The sequence below is a fragment of the Colossoma macropomum genome, unplaced genomic scaffold (assembly GCF_904425465.1).
Source record: "Colossoma macropomum unplaced genomic scaffold, Colossoma_macropomum, whole genome shotgun sequence".
Lineage (NCBI taxonomy): Eukaryota > Metazoa > Chordata > Actinopteri > Characiformes > Serrasalmidae > Colossoma > Colossoma macropomum.
In genome coordinates this window covers 4,479,364-4,498,767 of record NW_023494803.1, presented here as the reverse complement: position 1 = coordinate 4,498,767, position 19,404 = coordinate 4,479,364, and the positions used below count along the sequence as shown (strand labels likewise).

General features: G+C 39.4%; 1 protein-coding gene across 1 annotated transcript in view; it reads left to right on the top strand.

Moving 5' to 3' along the window:
* The window catches only part of ttc27 (tetratricopeptide repeat domain 27), a 111,324-nt gene that overhangs the window by 26,001 nt on the left and 65,919 nt on the right, over positions 1–19,404 (top strand). Inside the window, exons 6-9 of the mRNA XM_036592875.1 lie at positions 2,225–2,389; positions 2,494–2,636; positions 4,978–5,090; positions 8,049–8,115. Of these exons, the coding sequence (XP_036448768.1) occupies positions 2,225–2,389; positions 2,494–2,636; positions 4,978–5,090; positions 8,049–8,115 (488 nt within the window). The remainder of the gene's footprint in view (positions 1–2,224; positions 2,390–2,493; positions 2,637–4,977; positions 5,091–8,048; positions 8,116–19,404) is intronic.

Below are 19,404 nucleotides of genomic sequence, written 5' to 3'. Positions count from 1 at the left end.
ACAGTGATGACTAGGGGGTGCAATTGAACAATAATATATTGCACACAGTTTCACAAGCCTAAAAAAATATTTGACATTAGTTGTGAATTTTTTTTTTAATACAGTATAATTTTTGATGACTTTTACCTGCTCAACAAATTAAGGCATTGATGCTTATTTTGTGTTACGTTTTGTGTTTGTGTCCTTATATTCCATATATTTTGTTGCAGTCTTTATATTATTTAACTGCTTATTTTATTCTCAGGCTTAATGAAAATAGGATAAGTATAAAAGTAACACTGACCTATGTGTTGGACCCAAACAGTCTTTCTTTTTAGCTGGGAATCTTACCATGTGTGATTTCTATCATGAAGGTGACTTTATGAGAAAAGACTCCTTCTCAGCCTCTTCAGTTCTTACACACATACATGCACATGCATACCTTTAATTATGTGGCTAGCTCCTGAAGGCTGAAGAATGTCGTTAGCGTAGGCAGCTATATAAATTATACTGGTGTGTGATGTGTGCTAAAACAGATTTTAATCTCAAAGCTGTGTGGCCTTCTGAGATTATCATTCTGGTCGTGGCCACATAGAACATGTGAAGGACACAGCTGTCACATGACTCTACTTAGCCTGTGCCTTCAAGGTCTCATTGCTCAACTCCTTAGATGTGTAGGATATTTCTATGATTTTGCCACTAAAAGAAAGGCATTGTGCGATTTGCATTTTTTGAAATGTTAAACTAAATAAGAATGTTTGGTATGCATGTGCTTCAGATGCCATTCTAATATTGAAAGCTGCACAGGCATTTTGTTTACATTCTCATCGTTATCTGTGCTTTTATTCTGAAAGACGCTCTTAGCATTCTACAGCTTAGTTACCCCATCCTGAGTTAATGTGTTGGGGGTTCCACTTTATTTTATTTAGCAACTTGCTTCTCACATCTTGAGTCTATATATCAGGGTTTTCTGTTCTATTATTTACAACCCCATTTCCAAAAAAGTTGGGAGGCTGTGCTAAATGTAAATAAAAAAATCCTTTATTTCATTAGAAATACTACAAAGACAACATATCAAAAGTTGAAACTAAGAGATTTCATTGTTTTTTTGAAAAATATATGCCCATTTTGAATTTGATGCCGTTCCAGGCTGATAAATTTGTGCAATGCTAAAAAAAAAAAATGAATGGGTATAAAAAGAGCATCACAGAGAGTCTTTCAGAAGTTAAGATGGAGAGGGGTTCTCCACTCTGTGAAAGACTCTACGAACAAATAGTGCAACAATTCAAGAAAAACGTTTCTCAATGTAAAATTCCAAACCTTTGCTTTTCATCATTTCATCATTTACGGTGCATAATAACATTTAAAAGATTCAGAGAATTTGGAGAAATCCCTGTATGTAAGGGACAAGGCCAAAAATCGGTATTTGCTGGCCGTGATCTTTGGGCCCTCAGGCAGCACTGCATTAAAAACAGACCTGATTCTGTAGTGGAGATCACTGCATGGGCTCAGGAACACTTTTGAAAACCACTCTCTGTAAAAACAGTTCATCACTGCATCCACAAATGCAAGTTAAAACTCCAAAACGCAAAGAAGAAACCAAATATAAACAGGATCCAGAAACGCTGCCACCTTCTCTGGGTCCGAGCTCATTTAAAACAGACTAAGGGGAAGTGGAGAAGTGTCCTGTGGTCCAACAAATCAAAATGTGAAATTGTTTTTGGAAATCATGGACACTGTGTCCTCCTTTTTCAAAAAACAATAAAATTTCCCAGTTTCAGCATTTGATATGTTGTCTTTGTGGTATTTTAAGAATGTAGTTTACATGATTTGCATATCATTGCATTCTTTTTTTTATTTACATTCTGCAGTGTCCCAACTTTTTTTGGAAATGGGATTGTACAACATTCACAGACTAGATGAAACAATTAGAGCTGTGTTGTGTTTCCAGGTGTCTTTTTAGTTTTGCATTAGAGTTCTGTGCATCAGTTTTAGATTAGTTCCATGCAACCTTCAAGCTAGCAGATTCAGCATTGGTCTCAAAATGACACAGCAGATCTTAAAAAGTAATGGAATTTGAGTTTGTAACATGTACAGTACTCATGTACTTGGAATGGAAAGATACATACTTCACATGTGGTACCCCCTTTAGGGCTGCCATATGCTCCCACTTCATTTACATCCTTGTAAGCACCTGGAACATCACCCTCCCTTATGTTCTCTTTTTATCGTTTTTTACTTGCAGTAAGTAAATGTGAAGATCTTCTCACCAGTGGAACACATAAAAACCTGGGCTTACTCTTCCACTTGGAGTGCAGCTATATCTGCTTGACGTACTATGAGTATCTTAAGGCTAAAGAACACCTGCAGAAAGCCCGGGAGCTCTCCGGACTCAGCGTTAACATGACGGGTCAGTACCACAATGTTTACTCATTCTAACAGAACAGAAGAATAACAGGGTATAAGGACGAATGGGTATTGAATGGAATGTGTTGATTGTGTTGTTCTTCACAGGTGCGCTGGGGAAGAGAACTCGTTTTCAGGAGAATTTCCTTGCTCAGCTTGTCCTTGATGTTAAGAGGAAGGAGGACTCATCCTTTCTTGAGTGTGAGAGCAGCCTTTCGCTTGCACCAACGCCCAGAGAACTGTTGCCAAAGGTACCAACACGCACACATCAATGTTAATGATGTCAAATGCTGTGTGTTGCACATTATAGCCACCAGGGGGTGACCTTTGCTCTTGGGTTTACTGCAGAAATGACATTGAAAAGCAGTGAAAGTCACGCTTGCTGGAAGTATATCTCCTGCAGATGTCTCTCCACTCTCTCCTGTCTGTCTTTGTGTCTCTCTCCTCTCACACCCTAAGGCAACGGGTTACTTTTTTTGCACATTCTTGAACGTTGGTCAGGTTCTTTCTATCTGGTCTGTGATAGAGCTGTCCAGTGACTGTGCTAGCTATTGCCCAGACTGAACATGAATGAAGGCTCTTTGGATAAGCTCATGGTGGAAGTCCACTGTATGCGAAACGCTGAAAAGGTTAGAATTTTGTATAGGTAATCTTTAACCGTGGGCTATACAGTCAGATATCCCATTGTGCTCCTAACTACACCACACACAGTGTAGGTCAGTGGTCACAAACCCTGGGGCTTTATTTATAAAACATTTTTAAGATTTCATTTTAAAATGATTGTATGTGAAAATTCACATATAAGTAGTGATTTATAAAATGTGAATTTGATGCGAAGAAGTGTGTAGAGCACACGTTTCCAGCCTGACATATAGGCGACAGCCTGAAGTCGACATTGTAGTGCGCTGTTTGTGAACGTTGTGTATTGGCTGGATCAGAGGCATTACTGTTTGGTAAGGAGAGTGTTGTTAACGTGTTATATGCAGGTTGGGACTCTGTAGTATAGGCGATGCCATTTTTGTGCCCAGCAATATCAATAGTACTACTTACTGTGGTTGAAAGACAAAGTGGATTAATATTTGAACATAAACACATTGTTACTGTAAAACTCTTCTCCCACTGAACACTTGATAACAGATAATCAGCTAGTTTGTGAATTGATTGTTTCCAAGGATAAATATTTTTCCAACTGCCTAAATTTAGAGCTACACTAGCTGTGACTAGGTAACTAGAAGGCAAGGTAAAGTTTAAGCAGCATAATCTGTCTAAAACAGGGTTATTTAGTCTTGTTTTGGTTGAGTATCCCCAATTACTATTTATTTTAGTTTATTGTGACCAGGATGCAAAGTTAAAATCGTCTTTGTCAGCTGTGTGCGTTCAGCTTGTCCGATATGCCAGACTATACATTTATTTATGTACATATGCCTTAAGGAGGATCAGAGCTGTGTCAGAGTCTGTCCGTCGTACTTCAGAGATGACAAAAGTAATATTATGCTCTCTGTGTCACATGTAGTTGTGATTCTCAGACATGTTTGCACACACACATACACGCACACACACACACACCCTGTGTGTCAGTCCTGAGAGATGAATGGGTTATTATTATTATTATTACATGCCACGCCGGGCTGCTTTCACACACCAGATCATAGCATGTGCAGAGAACTGCAGAAACACACATGTGGCTCCTGGGAGCACTTTCAGGGGTCCCTGCAGCCCCTGAACCTCACACACTCTAATGTCAGGCAAGGTGTTTGCTTCTTTACCTTTCTGATCGTTTCTGCAGATGGGATGGAAGTGTGTTTGTGTTTGGGAATAGCTGGCTTGTTTTAATTGTTTTTTCCTCTGTCTCTCGTCTGGGCTGTTTTTCATCATTAACCATTTCTAAATTCTGTTGGGAGTGAGCCTGGACTGGGATTGTGTAGACCAGTGTGTGTGTGTGTGTGTGTGTGTATGTGTGTGAGAGAGGAAAGGTACACGCATATATATAAATAAATGTGTGTGAGAGAGGAAAGGTACACGCATATATATATATATATATATATATAACTTCACACCGATCACACGATATCACCAGCGCTAGGAGGGCGAAGGCTAGCACAGGCTTCCTCCGAGACCTGTGAAGCGCCACTGGAGTGTCATTAAACATTTTTGAACATACTGTAATGATGTAGCCTATGATGTATGGCTAGGTTTTGTGTGCCTGTATATCGCTGCTGTTGGAACAAAACCTTGTGTCTCTAAAATACTAACTTCACAGGAGAACCGAAAAACACACCTTACTTTTAATGTAAGTCAATGGAACCAGACTTTTTTACAAGTATATTTTGGTCATTTCTTTTGGTCCATTCCTCATGAAATTTACACACAATGTAAAGGACGGAAAACAACAGACATTTTCAAATTATGTCAAAAACTGAAAAACGGTTTTGTTTCCGACAGCAGCGATATGTTTGATTGTCGAAAATGAAATATGGGAACACTATTTTCACTTGTATTATTATCTTTTCTTCTGTGCACCTAGGAGTTAGAACAAACACATGTTAGCACGTTACTGATATACTGTATTCCTGTGTGCGTGTCTGTGTGCAGGACTACCAGCTGAATGATGATACAGTACTGAACCAGATAAACCTAGCAGAGCCATCTGAGCACCAGCTCCCAGACCTCAGTGCAGAGGAGCAAGCCCTTATCCTGGGAGTGTGGTAAGCATCTCTGTCATCAATCAAATAACAGTAAATAACTAACATTTATCTATCAGGCTGATTTCACCTAGCAGACTAATGCCTTCAGTTTCTGAGTTAGATATATGATTTGCAACATATATAGCAGCAGCACATACAGACAGATGGACAGCTTAAAAGATTGTAGAGTAGTTTTATTATCCTAGTATTCCTCATTTGATAAATTCCCATTGCGTTTTTCTCATGGAGAGCAGTTCAGCTGTTTTTTATGCAAACTGTTAATTGTTCAGAAAACAATACAACATGTAATGAAACTGAGATGGAAGTTTGCCTTAATGGTTTTGAATCCTGCTGGTAAAATGAATGTCAGTACGTAGGCTGAATTTTTGCCTTTTTTCCCCTTGCTTCCTTGTTCAGTTAACTCTACTGTGTGTGCGCAGGTGTTTGCATTTGTGTTCTGAGAGTAAATATCCCAAAAGTGTCATTACCAAACATCTTGAGCAAGTATCTCTTTGAACACTCCAACAGTTAAGGCAGTATCAACACTGCAACAGTTCTGGGCAGCTGTTCTGTTTGCAGATGGACTTGTGCGTGCACAAGCAGTACCAATGCACGTAGAAGTGTTCCTGCCTGTATTGCTTCTTTGACACTTTTATTGTAGTCCATTTTAAAAGCCTTGTCCATGTGTTACCAAGTACATTTCTGTAGATCAGGTTATGAAAGCTTTGGCCAGTACGACTATGGTTCTAGCAGGTCTGTTGGCAGAAGTTTCTCTTGTGCTGAAAGACATTTAACAAAGTAGAACATTAGTCTGTAATCATTATGATTAGTTTTATTAGCAGTGCTATTTTAATCCTGAACTGATATTGCTGTCAGTACATTATCACATTATCTTAAGTCAAGAAGGGTGAATTGTTGTTATTGCAGTTTTATATTTATTGTGGATAATTTAATTCCCTTTGCTCTAAATGCGTCAGTTTTGTCTGCTAGTCTTAAAGGTTCTGTCTGTTGAAACTCAGGACTAAATCTAGCTCTGCCATATACATGCCTTAATGTTAGGTGTGTTTTACACGTTTAAACGTTACGTTTGTATCCTCAGTTTTGGAGGTTTATGCATTTTCATGATTCCAGCTTCAGTAGTTTTCCACTGTTACTTTTTGAGTAAATCTAGAATTAAGGTAATTTTTGCTAAAGTGGCAATTAAAGTGTCTCGCTCGTAGGCTAGGTTACTCTGCCCAGTCTTGTTCTTATATCGTCAGGCCATGAAAATGGAAATAATACTTCTGTTCCCTGGTCACTTATTTGTACTGGTATTACCCACCAAAACCCAAAATCTCAGACTTCATTTTCAGTGAATGACTCCTAGAAGTGGATTTCAAAGACTGCACAATGTTCCTTCCATCATTTTAGGTGCTTCTCCAACAGTTTAGCACAAATAATTTCTGGCTTTTGGGTATACTTAGAAGAATTACTTAGTGAATTTTGGTACTCGCCCATATTTTGCTATCCCTCTCCTCTGTCCACATCCCCTGTTTTTTCTTTTTACTCAATATTTCTTCTCTCTTTGCCTGGCTGTCCATGTCATGCCTCCTCCCTCGCCTCTGGAGGAGGAGGCAGTGCTCCAAAGTTACAGAGTAATTAGCTCTACGCTGGCCTGCTCTGCCTGCTTGATGCTAAAAGGTCGTCATCCCTGCTGGCTGCTGCTGCTAGGAGACAAATTGCAGGCGTGGAATAATTAGCAGGGCGTAATTATGTGGGGCAGGGGCCTTAATTGGATTGAGTGATGGTTGAAGATGGATGGATTGAGCGCAGCAGAGCTGTGAAGCTCCATGTAGACTAAACTTCTTGCTTTTCTTGTGCATAGGGAATGTTAAGTTATGCATTTTTCTGGTTTATTGTTTTTTTTTTCTTCATCCTTTATTATTTAAAGCACCACCAAAGTGCTGTTTACCTGCCCCTGAGGCTATAGTTTGAAAAATAAAGCATGTGAGGTATTTGGCTGTAGTGAATTGCTGTGACCTAAACTGGTATTTAGGCTTTAGTGCAATCACTATGCCTGTTCTGCTGGAATGCTAAGGTCACTGCTAAGGTGTCATTATATTTTAAACTAGATGGCCTATTTATGGGAAATTACATCATGCAGAAAGATAATCATGTGAACTGCCTCTCCAACCTCTATCCAGTACCATCCACGTCTGATAATTACAGGCAAGTATTCATGCATTCTGTGTTAGGTAATTATCAGATTAGATGATTGGGTTAATTATATGGTTATACTGTACAGTGAGATCTCTAAGTACATGTGGTGCCGATGGACTACCTGAAAGCACATGTGGAATTGAATAAATACACACAACGCAAGGTGCGTGTTCCTGCCCTTTATTCTCTCTCTGACTGGTTTGGTTCATTGTATCCACTGCATTACACTGACCATTACCTCCAAAATGATTTTCTCAAGTTCACTTGCCTTGTAGATGGAGGAATGAATCAGTGGGAACTTATATCCATCACTGCATATTAAATTGTAATGTGCATCTTCACAGATGGAACTGATGAGCATAATTCTACAGTACATGAAAGCCTCATTATAAAGTGCTGAGGCAGAGTGGTAAAATGAGAGCATTATTTTGGTCATAGTTGTTGGCAGTTGCGTTTCCATTGCTGCCTTTTCTGGTACCTCTGCTCTGTGACAGTTGTGAGCACTTCCTCGAAGATTTGTTTTATCTGAATTTCACAGATAGCTTTAAGTACTGCTTATTAAAAGAAACATAACCTATCGGTCCCAACCCCAGTTTTATGAAGCTCTAGAATTTAAATAAAATAAAGAATTCATTCTGTAGATACTTTTAGTTAATTTCTACTGTATATTCTTTTACGATCTGCACTAATTAATTAAATAATTAATCAATTAATTTGAATTATGTTGTATTTTAATTTACTTGCTTGAATCTGAATTTGTTTGTTCTTTTGTTTCTGTAGTACGGACTTCCAGAAGAACAATCCGGTTCACAAACTTAACGATGAAGAGCTCCTGGCCTTCACAACAGTAAGTCATAATTCAGTGTGTGTGCATGCTGTGTATTCTGTACGTGCTGTGTTCTTGTCTCCGCTGTGCTGCGCAGCCTTGGCCCTGGCCTTGTGTCTCAATGTTTCCGTAGGGGGCTATAAATGGAAGAACGCTGAGTCGTGCTTTGGCCATGCATGTTAGCATGGTCAAATCCAAGCAGTATATCTCCTTCCCTTTCTAGCGTGTATGTGAACTTGCTTGACTTTCTGACTCTAGAATGTCAGAGTGTGTTCAAGCACGTTTGTTCATGTGTATGTCAGACGGTTTGTCAGGCCCAAACCAAATGAAGAATACTTCTTTTACTATAGCTATTTAATTGGTTCTTGCTTATAAACTTTCAAGCTCAGGCTTACAAACTCTTAATCTTCCCTTTTTTTATTGTGAAGATGGAGACAATCGCTAATACTTAATGGCAAGCAGTGGCAAACCTGAATACCAACAGTCAAATGGAGTTAGACGACTCAGTAGCCCTGGAATTAATCCATATAAGTTTTTTTGTGTTTTTATTGTAAGCAGTTACTGCAGTTATATGAGCTTACTGCAGTTTTTCCAACCACAGTTATTTTATGCACTTGTTAACTTTCACATATTTATGTCACCAAAATCAGAAAACTTCAGACAAAGCTAGTGTAGGGCTGTAGGCTTTCTTTTTATATGATGAAACCTAACAAATACCTGAAAAGTGCCACTTTGAGTGGTTAACTAAGTACTTGAGTACCCATGCACATCTTGATCTTGACACAGTATATACACCCATCAGGCATAACATTATGACCACCTCCTTGTTTCTATGCTCATTGTCCATTTTATCAGCTCCACTTACTATATAGGTGCACTTTGTAGTTCTACAGTTACAGACTGTAGTCCATCTGTTTCTCTACATATTTTGTTAGCCCACTTTTACTCTGTTCTTCAGTAGTCAGGACCCCCATGGACCCTCACAGAGCAGGTACTATTTGGGTGGTGGATCATTCTAAGCACCTACTTTGTCAGTCCACCTTGTAGATGTAAAGCCAGAGACGATAGCTCATCTGCTGCTGCTCAGTTTGTGTTGGTCATCCTCTAGTCCTTTATCAGAGGTCACAGGACGCTGCCCACAGGACGCTGTTGGCTGGATATTTTTGGTTGGTGGACTATTCTCAGTCCAGCAGTGACACTGAGGTGTTTAAAAACTCCAGCAGCGCTGCTGTGTCTGATCCACTCAGACCAGCGCAACACACATTAACACACAGTGTTACCGCAGTGCTGAGAATGATCCACCACCCAAATAGTACCTGCTCTGTGAGGGTCCATGGGGGTCCTGACCACTGAAGAACAGGGTAAAAGGGGGCTAACAAAGTATGCAGAGAAACAGATGGACTACAGTCTGTAACTGTAGAACTACAAAGTGCACCTATATAGTAAGTGGAGCTGATAAAATGGACAATGAGTGTAGAAACAAGGAGGTGGTCATAATGTTATGCCTGATCGGTGTATATGTGCAGTTAATACGTGTTAAGTGTCTGATGCGTTTCACAAGAATTTCTTCCTTTTTAGTGTAAATTCTGAGGTCCTAATCTTGAGTAAAGCTTTGTGTAAGCTTTACCCTCACCCAACCATGCCTGATATGGCTTCTCTTTCCGCACAGCTTTAACAAAACTGTGCACTTCCTATAACAAGCAAAAGCTAACCTTGCAAGCATAACCAAGCCAGCAAAATGTTTGACTGCCCGAATGCCTGTCTGTCATTCTGTTGTTAGGGCGTTTTGTCCACCTGGTCATGCCAGAATTCCAGCAGTAAAGTGAATAAGAACCTTACATTCTTTAAGGAATTGCCATGTAAAAGTAAGATGTTTTTAGTGAACTGTTGGCATTGTGTTCTGCTGTGTTTTAAATCCTTCATAGTTAGCCAGTTTTTCATGCTACAATATACCTACAAATATTCAACCCATCACGTCATAACCAGTTATCACGATCGTAGTTACCGGTTAATGTGACTGGTTTTGTCACATTTGTCAGAGATTCTACTTTAATAGTTCAACTTTAATCCTTTAAAACCAAACACAATATGTTCAAAGTATGTTGTTTATAAACAGCTTAACATCCATTTTTCACTTTTCATGCAAGGAGCTGAGCATTTTTGCAGCATAACACCACATGCAGTATATTAGGCCTGATCTGCAGTACATCCACAGAGTCACCTGTATTGCTTGTTTGGTGTCATCACTTCATAGCAGTGGTGAGATTAAATGCACTATCCAGCAGTTCCAGTCGAGGCAGGAGATCACTCCCACACCACTATGGTTTCATTTGAAAGAGAGGCTGCAGAAATAGCGATAGTGCATCTGCTTGTGAATAGCTTTCAAGCTTTTAAAGATTAAAAAAAAATACTCGATGCTTTAGAAAAACAAGATTTTACGATGGATTCTGAAAAATTATGATTTTAAGTCAGCAACGAAGTCTGCTGGAAACACTTTACAAAAGTCCAGAGTATGATGTGATGCTGTACAGCTGGATAGCAGTAGATATCACCAGTAAGAGCATAAACCAAAAAATAGCTGTTGTTAGTGCTGGGTAATTAGTTTTTTTTGTTTTTTTTGTTTTTTTTTTAAACGGCTTTACTAAGTGCGTAAGCTTCTTGTCACAATGCCTTTACCACAGCACTCGTACATTGTGCTTAACAGTATGTATCATTGGCTCTGATAAATGTACATCTTTGAAAGATGTGGGGGAGAGGAAAAAAAAATCCTCCTTGATGAATTACGATTCTGACCCCTCGTTATGGACCATCACTCAGGTTATTCTTGGATGCCTGCTACCCCATAAAGCAGATAAACCAGGAAGCACTGTATAGCTCATGGATTCAAATATAATGCCTTATAAAATGACAGAGGCAGTGAAGATAAGCAGAGAATTGTGAAGACTGATTCATGAGTCCTTATGGATAGCATGCATTATGTACGCAAATCATGTAATTCTGCAAATGAAATCACCCATGTACAATGTGAACTACTAGGCTTAATGCTTTTTTTTAATAAAAGATCATCTGCTTGCTACTTCACCTGACCAAGTTGACGTAGAAACCCATTTCCAAAAAGGTTATGATGCTGTGCACAATGTAAATGAAACCAGAATGTAAAGATGTGCAAATAATGTAAACCTTGTATTTAATTGAGAGCAGTACAAAGATAACATATCAAATGTTAAAACTGAGAAATTTTGTCTTTTGAAAAGAAAAAACCTCCACATCTGGTGGAATATCTCATAACTAGGTTACTTGGCAACAGGTCAGTAACATGATTGGGTACAAAAATAGCATCCCAGAGAGTCATTCAGAAGGAAAGGTAGGGAGGGGTTCACCCCAGGAAAAACTGTTAACAGTGCAAACAAATCAAGAATAACGTTTTTCGACGTTTCGACGAGGAATCTCTGTAAGCAAGGGACAAGGCTGAAAACCAGTATTGGACAGCTGAGAACTTTGAGCCCTCAGGCGGCACTGCATTAAAAACAGACACGATTCTGAAGTAGAAATCACTGCATCGGCTCAGGAACACTTCTGAAAACGTCTGTGAGCACAATCCATCGCTGCATCCACAAATGCAAGTTAAAAACTCTATCATACAAAGAAAAAAACATATATAGTAAATGTATCACAACAGCATGGCTCTGTAGTAAAATGGTCCAGGTGCTAAACTGGCTTGCCTGCAGTTCAGACTGTCAACCACTGAAAACATTTGGTGCATTATGAAACAAGACGTAGAAGACTCTGAAATGTTCAGAAATGTTACCCATTTTCCAAATGCTTACAGTGTGTTGTTAAAAGAAGAGATGATGCAACACTGCGGTAAACATGGCCCTGTTGCTGGCATATATTATTTGTGGCATACATTTTTCTAGAAACAATTACATTTCTCGGTTTAAACAATTGATTTCATGTCTTTGTACTTTCGTATTTTTAAATAAGTATAGGATGTACATGATTTGCACATTATTGCGTTCTGTTTTTATTTGCATTTTGCACAACATCTCAACTTTTTTTTTGGAAACTGAGTTGTACAATAAAATGGCTCACTGCGGGAATTTATCTCTGGCCAAGCATGTGGATGTTAAAGCAGCTTTTAATTGAATCAAAAGTGCAGAGATGATGTTCAAACTTCCCAGGGAAGAAAACTGCAGCAGTACCAGCTCCATCTAGGCTCTGCAAGGCTCCATAATTTCAATAACAAGATTAGGGGGGCTTTGCATCAAGGTGGGACCACCAACCATTCATCACTGTGTCACAGACATCAAGGGTGCACGTCAGCCTAAAGAAACTGATATGCTAACTCAAGATTAAAAAAAAAACAAAACTTTGTTAGGACGCTCAATACTAAAGTTTGGTTGAAAAGTTTTTGGCAGTAAGTCAGGAGCTCCAATTCCAAAAAATTGATTTTGCTCCAGGACACAAGTTCTGTGAAGCTCACTCACAAACACAAGTATTCGTTCCCCTCCCTATTACAAATAAAGATAGCAAGCTTTGAATGCAGCGTTGAGACGTGACTGCTGTTCTCACAAGAGAGCAAGCTAAAGGGAACTTATAACGAATGCAAATGGATTTAAAAACCGTGACGACGGGCAGGGCAATAATCCAGGCATAAATTAAAGAGGGGGGGGAACAAAAAACAGGACAAGCTGAAACATCAGCCTAGCAAATTAGCCTTAATACGGTGCTTAATGGCATTCGTCACACTTACATGAGATGCCGACAGACCAGGAACCTTTGATCAGCTGGCACTCAGAGCAGCTGGGCAGGACGTACAAAGTAAAGTGAGGGATGAATTGCTTGTGTGTGTATTGCTTGTGTACGCAATGGGTTGAGGGGGTTGATTTGGAAAACACTGCTCTTCAGAAATAGAAATAAATAATACATCATTGTACTCCGAGATGGAAACTCGTGAATAATAGATGCCGTCACAATATAGCTTGCCTGTTTAAGAAACGCTTTGTCTGCTCAACTGATGCATGTAAAGGATGATGCTTTCAGCAGAATGAGACACCTGATAAGCTTATTCCTACAGATATGTTACTGTACAGTTTCCTTAACTGTGCAGTGATACATACTGTTGAGCACAATGTAAGAGGGCTGTGGTAAAGGCATTGTGACAAGAAGCTTATGCACCTAGTAAAGCGGTTTAAAAAAATAATAATAATTACTAATTACTAATAATTATTCTCAAAAAAAAAAAAAAATCTCAATTTTAACATTTGATATGTTATCTTTGTACTGTTTACAATTAAATACAAGGTTTACATTATTTGCACATCTTTACATTCTGGTTTCATTTACATTGTGCACAGCATCATAACCTTTTTGGAAATGGGTTTCTACATCAACTTGGTCAGGTGAAGTAGCAAGTAAATGATCTTTTATTAAAAAAAAAAAAAGCATTAAGCCTAGTAGGCCCTTTCACTGGAATTACTCCACTTTGTACACGGGTGATTTTATCTGTAGAATTACATAATTTGCGTATATAATGCATGCTATCCATAAGGACTCATGAATCAGTCTTCACAATTCTCTGCCTATCTTCACTGCCTCTGTCATGTTATAAGGCTTTATATTTGAATCCATGAGCTATACAGTGCTTCGTGGTTTATCTGCTTTATGGGGTAGCAGGCATCCAAGAATAACCTGAGTGATGGTCCATAACGAGGGGTCAGAATCGTAATTCATCAAGGAGGTTTTTTTTTCCTTTCCCCCACCTCTTTCGAAGATGTACATTTTTCAGAGCCAGTGATGGGGCTATAAATGGTGAATGGCTGAACTGGCACTTTTGCAGAACCACCAGGGAGCACTTTCACAGCTCAGCCATTTAACTCTGTAAATACCTTTTCTTTCCTCTGTTAGTTAATCACTTTTTGTGTGTGTGGGGCCAGAGTGGAAATGTGTGCCGTCAAACGAAGTGTGTCTGCTTACATGTCCTTGTAGGTGAGATGAAGACGTATTCCTCTTGTATCGGTGACCATGTGTGACAGTGTGAAACGTCACAGGCATGACTAATAGCATTATGGAGGCTGCAGAATGTGCACTGTTTACATTGGTGCCTTGGGAGCAGTTTTACCCATGCAGTCCTCCCCTCTAGTTTTATTTAAAAAAACAAGAACTAAGAATTCATTTCAAATATGCTATTCCCTGTGCACTTGATTATTGCTGTCATTAAATAAAATATTGCTCGCAGTGAGACAGGAATGATGGCTCATTTACAACTCTTACATTTATCTAAGAGTTACTGCTCACCTATAGTCATTTAATTTGTCACACAGATCCCATATGGAATGGAATAGTTATTTCCATTGGAAGTTTAAATAAAGAAGAATCCTTTGCAATATAATTACAGTTAGGAGTATATGGCTTTTTAAAGTTTACCATTTGTCTTTTTTTAACACCATTGCAGAATAAAAACAACTGTGTAAGTTGTTTGTTTCAGTGAGTGTTGAAAGTTCTCTTTTCCACGTTGAATTTCCTCTCATCACTTCCAGAGAGTGGGCCTTGGTGATGAAATGGGTGACATTCCCATCAAAATCCCCTTCCAGTGTGCCAGACCCACTTTAATTTCGGTTCCCTATCCATGATGAGTCACTGGGTTATATGGCTGTTCTGGCCTGCTTTCTGTAACGTGTGAGGTCATACACCCTGGTATCTCTCCCAGATGCCATCATCAAGAGATCCAGATATTGGCCGTGACCACCTGGACGGTGTTCGCTTTCTCCATCCTAGAGTTCTACGCTGTCAGCACTTTCCCATCTCTCTTTGGACCGACTGGGCGTGAACAGTCACCTCGAGGATGTGGCGTCACAGCAGCTAGCTAGTGTCAGCGTTTTATTTTCTGATGATTGCTGGGGACTGCTGCCCTGCTGTTGAGAGATTTCATTTTTCCTCCCACGCCAGGCGAAAGATAATGTTGTCCGTGTAATGCAATTCCGTGTTTTTTTTGGTGGTGTTAAGGTGTTTCCTTGCTGTGATCCCCTTGACACGAGTACTTGCGTTGATGTCACTGATGATTACTGGCCAGGTTCTTTGCACTGCTGATGGTTCTGGTACTGAATACAAAAGCTCTGAATGTGAAACAGCTGGCTGTAGAAACACATTGCAACATGTGAAACTCTCAGTTTTCAGTCTGACCTGAGATCAATGCCTATGTCACTCATAAATCTTTAGTTTGTATTGATGGGTGAAATAAATGGGTGGCTTCAGTTTTGCACTTCCTGAACTTTTTCCATGATTTCATTTGTCTAGATTTGGGTCAGAATGGAATCTGGCATCACATACTTCAGCTAACTGGGACATCATTTCGTCTGGTTGTTGGACAGTTTTTGCTGGTTATGTACAATTAGAGGGAGCTCACCAAGGCAAAGAAATGGAGACCATCTTTATTGAAATGAACGTGAGGTTATCTTGAGCTTTAAGAAATGTATGTGACTGTCGAACATCTCATGTTTGTATAGTCAAGGTGACTTTTACATTTATTCTATAGAGGAGGTTAGACATATGTTCCATTTAAAGTGCTTTGAAAACATTTGGAAATAGATGCTGTAGTGCTTTTTATTTACACGTTAGCTTCTTTGCGTTCTGATTGGTGGTTGAAAGAGCAGGAAGTTTAAATAAAGCGCTTTTCAAGAGGTTGTCATGCAAAAAGTCATTGAAATTTATATTCAGTATAATATTGATTATAATATTGAGTATATTGATTTATGCTGTCTATCACAGTTAATCCTTGGTTGAGAAGGAATTCATTTTACTCGTAATGGACCGCAGCCTATTTGAAGCAAGATGGGTAGTTAGGTCCTGGAACCTGGCTCCTTTGTATAGCCTTTGTGTCTGTGACATAAAGAGGATCAGGGCTGTTGTGTGGTTTCAATTAAAAAGTAATTACTGGCAGTTTAGTTGGCATTATTTGCAAATCTCTCAAAGGAACTGTGTTTTTTTTTCTTTTTCTACAGGAAACAATTTTATAGTTATGTTGTTAAACTAGTAACAAATTACTCTTTTCCTCTTCATTCACTTTATTCGGTCCCATGATGGCAGCCAGTTGTCATATGACTTTGTGTGTTAAATCTTTTTTTTTTTAATTAAGTCAGCGTGAGACTTGGGCGCATGTGTGTGTTCCTGAAAGTGTCAGGGGAGCAGCCATAATGGAAAACACAGACTAGAACAACCCTTTTCTTTCCACTTTAGAGATGTTCTCTTGGAGTGATTGATGGTACCTCTGCTCTGTTTGATTCAGCACCTGCACTTTTGTAGCCTCTCTTTAATATACCCGATGATGAGCTGAAGGATATTGCTGTAAGTTGCGCCACCCCTTTCTACTGTAATGCTGGTCTTGTGAGCAGGCATCTTCCCAGCCTACATGTGGATCCAAGAATCTGCAGGCTGGTTAGATGGTTGTCACGAGTTTAGCAAACATCAACCTCGTATTTTATCACTTTTTTTTTATTTGTTTTGATGCACTTTCATCATAACCTTCCAAGGAATTTTAACATAAGAGGTTTGATTTAGCAGTGTTTTATTCTCTTCTACCAGACAAAGTCAGTTAACCAAACGATTCATGCGACACTAAATGGCATATAAGTAGGGCTGGGCAATGAATCGAAAAGTAATTGAAACGGACTTTCAGAACCTCTAACCGACGCAATCTTGTCCATGTCGGTTATTTATTTATTTTTTTTAAATTCTGATAATCCTTTCCTCACTCTGTGTGTTCATGTACTGTCCCCTTAAAAACTACTGCACGTGTGGTCACGTGACTCTGCCAAATGCAGTCTGCGACATGGAAGCTAAGTGGCCCAAATCTGATTTTCTCACGAAATACGATTTTGTTGTTTGGCTGTTCACAGTATATTTTAAATGTGATCTGTATGCGACATCAGTCTGAACAGATCAGTTCCTAAACTGACCCGCATCACAGGAGCCATCATGAAGCTTCACTGACTGACAGTTGGGCTCATCACCCAGAATGTGTTCAAGCTCACTGTAAAAGGGCGCGGTCACTTCTTTGGTTCGTCTCCTCGGAATCTTTTAATTTTGCTTTCAGACTTTTAACTGTTCTTGGACGCTGCAGCCTCGTTCTCCTACAGCTGCGTTCGGCCATTTCTTTCGAAATCTCTTCAAACACGGAGTGGTTTATTATAGAGTGCGCTCAGTTTGGGCAGTGTGGTGGATATGCCATAATTTACCCTTTGCTGGTTTTTAGATTAAATGGTTTTATGGGGCAGTTTAAACTATGATGCATTTCTTTCGTTTGTTACCTACTATGATGATCATGCTTGTTAATTGCCTTTATTTTATTTATTTATTTATTTTTGTGCCTTATAGTCTGTCTAACCCTCTGGCACGCCTGTATACATGTTCTACTAGTGTTGGAGGGTTAGACGAACTATATGAACGAAAAAATTTAACTTTACAAGCATGGTCGTTACAGTAGGTAATGCCTCAGATTTGGCAGCATAAAAATTTATATCCCGATACTAAGTAATCCTAGTCAAAACCACACCTGTGACATCAAAAACACACTTTGCAGTTGCGGTTATGCTTCAGTAGGAGTGTTTAATCTTTCATATAACATTTGTATATGCAGTCATCGTTTTGAACTAGTGTAGCGTACTGAACATCACAATTCCATTAGGTGGCCTTTTTTAGCATTATAATTTTGTAGTTTATAAGTTGAGACTGGCTGATGTGCATTCAGAATCCTATTCTGAGCAGCCCGGGCTTGTGCTCGCCAGCACTAGTGGTCCATGATGACTTCCAGAGCGAGTGGCCAGTACCGTCTCAGCTTAAATTCTAGAATCTGTTTGGAAAGCGGAGCCGGTCAGAGCGAAAACAGGTCAGCCACTGAGGTTAATTTATAGCCCCAGCGTTTATGTGGCTGTCTCGCCATAAATCTCCTGAATACGCCTCGCGCCAAGCCCTGATGCATTTAACAGAGACTTTGCTTTTCATCTATATCTCTAAATAAATTAATATATAAATATAGATATAGATACATATGTATGTGTGTTTAAAAGCCTCTACTGCTGCTGGCCTTATTAGAAGATTGAGTCATCCTCTTGTAAGAAAAAAAGTATATTTGCATAATTCATTTCACTCCCTTTCCCAGCTGAATTTCTCATTAAGACACTCGCTGAAAGTCGTCCTGAAAGATAGCAAAACCAAAATACCGCATATGGACAAGCTCAAGGAAAAGGGATAAACGTTTAATCATTTTCATATGAAACAAAAGCGGAGAGAGACGATGTAATATGTGTCCCGCGAGTGATGGTGTCTTTCCAGTGCACCTGCGCATCTTCATCTCTTTGTGAAGGCTTTTACATGGTTCAGCGCTCACTGGACCACCAATCCAACAAGGTTAAGTTTCCTTTCCTCTTGCTTGTCAACTTGAGTCTGATCACCAGCCTCTGCACCTCAAAACAAATTATTGTCCTTTCTTTCTCTCTCTCTCTCTAACTCTAACTCTCTCTCTAACTCTCTCTCTCTCTTTCTCTCCTACCTTCTAAGTCTCTCTCACACACATGCACACATGGCTGAGGGGAACATCTCAAACCAAATAAAATGTGTCGTACTGCCCCTACCCTCAGAACAGGAAAGCACAGAAGGTGAGAGGTCACAGGCAGGGGAGAGGCTTTCTGACCAGCTAGGTCTGTCTCTCCGAATCAAAACTGAAGATTCTGGTCATGGGCTGCAGCCTTAGGTTGTAACCAGCCCAGTCTAGTCCGAGAGAGCACACCTCCTAAATGGAATTTTCAGATGGTCCCAAACAGCTGTCTAGTTGATAACCTCACTGGGCATGCAGGGCCTATCATCCTTCTGACCACTGTAATAGCTCTTATTAGCCCCAGCACCAGTTGCAGATTTGCCCTTCGGAAAGCAGCTTTGAAGATAATTTTCAGTGCCAAAATTCAATTTTCAATTCAGTTCAATTTCCAGTGAATTCGAGGCTTTGGGCTAAGTACAGTGCAGCATGGTATTATATCAATATTTAATAATATTTAAATACATAAATCATGAAGTGTCCTAAAACCTGGAGTTCAAAAGAGAGAGTGCAACTGCTAATCTTAGGGCAGAGCATGGCTTTAACAGAGTTCAAAATAAAGTGTGGTATATTCATGAACTCAGTCATAAAATCTTAGAGATCTACCAGTTGTAGAGCATGGGGAAAAAAATCATGTGTGTATAAACTGGTTAAAGAGAGCCTGTTAACAGCAACCAATAATGTTCAACTGGCACGTCTTCATTTGGTTACATTTTATTGAT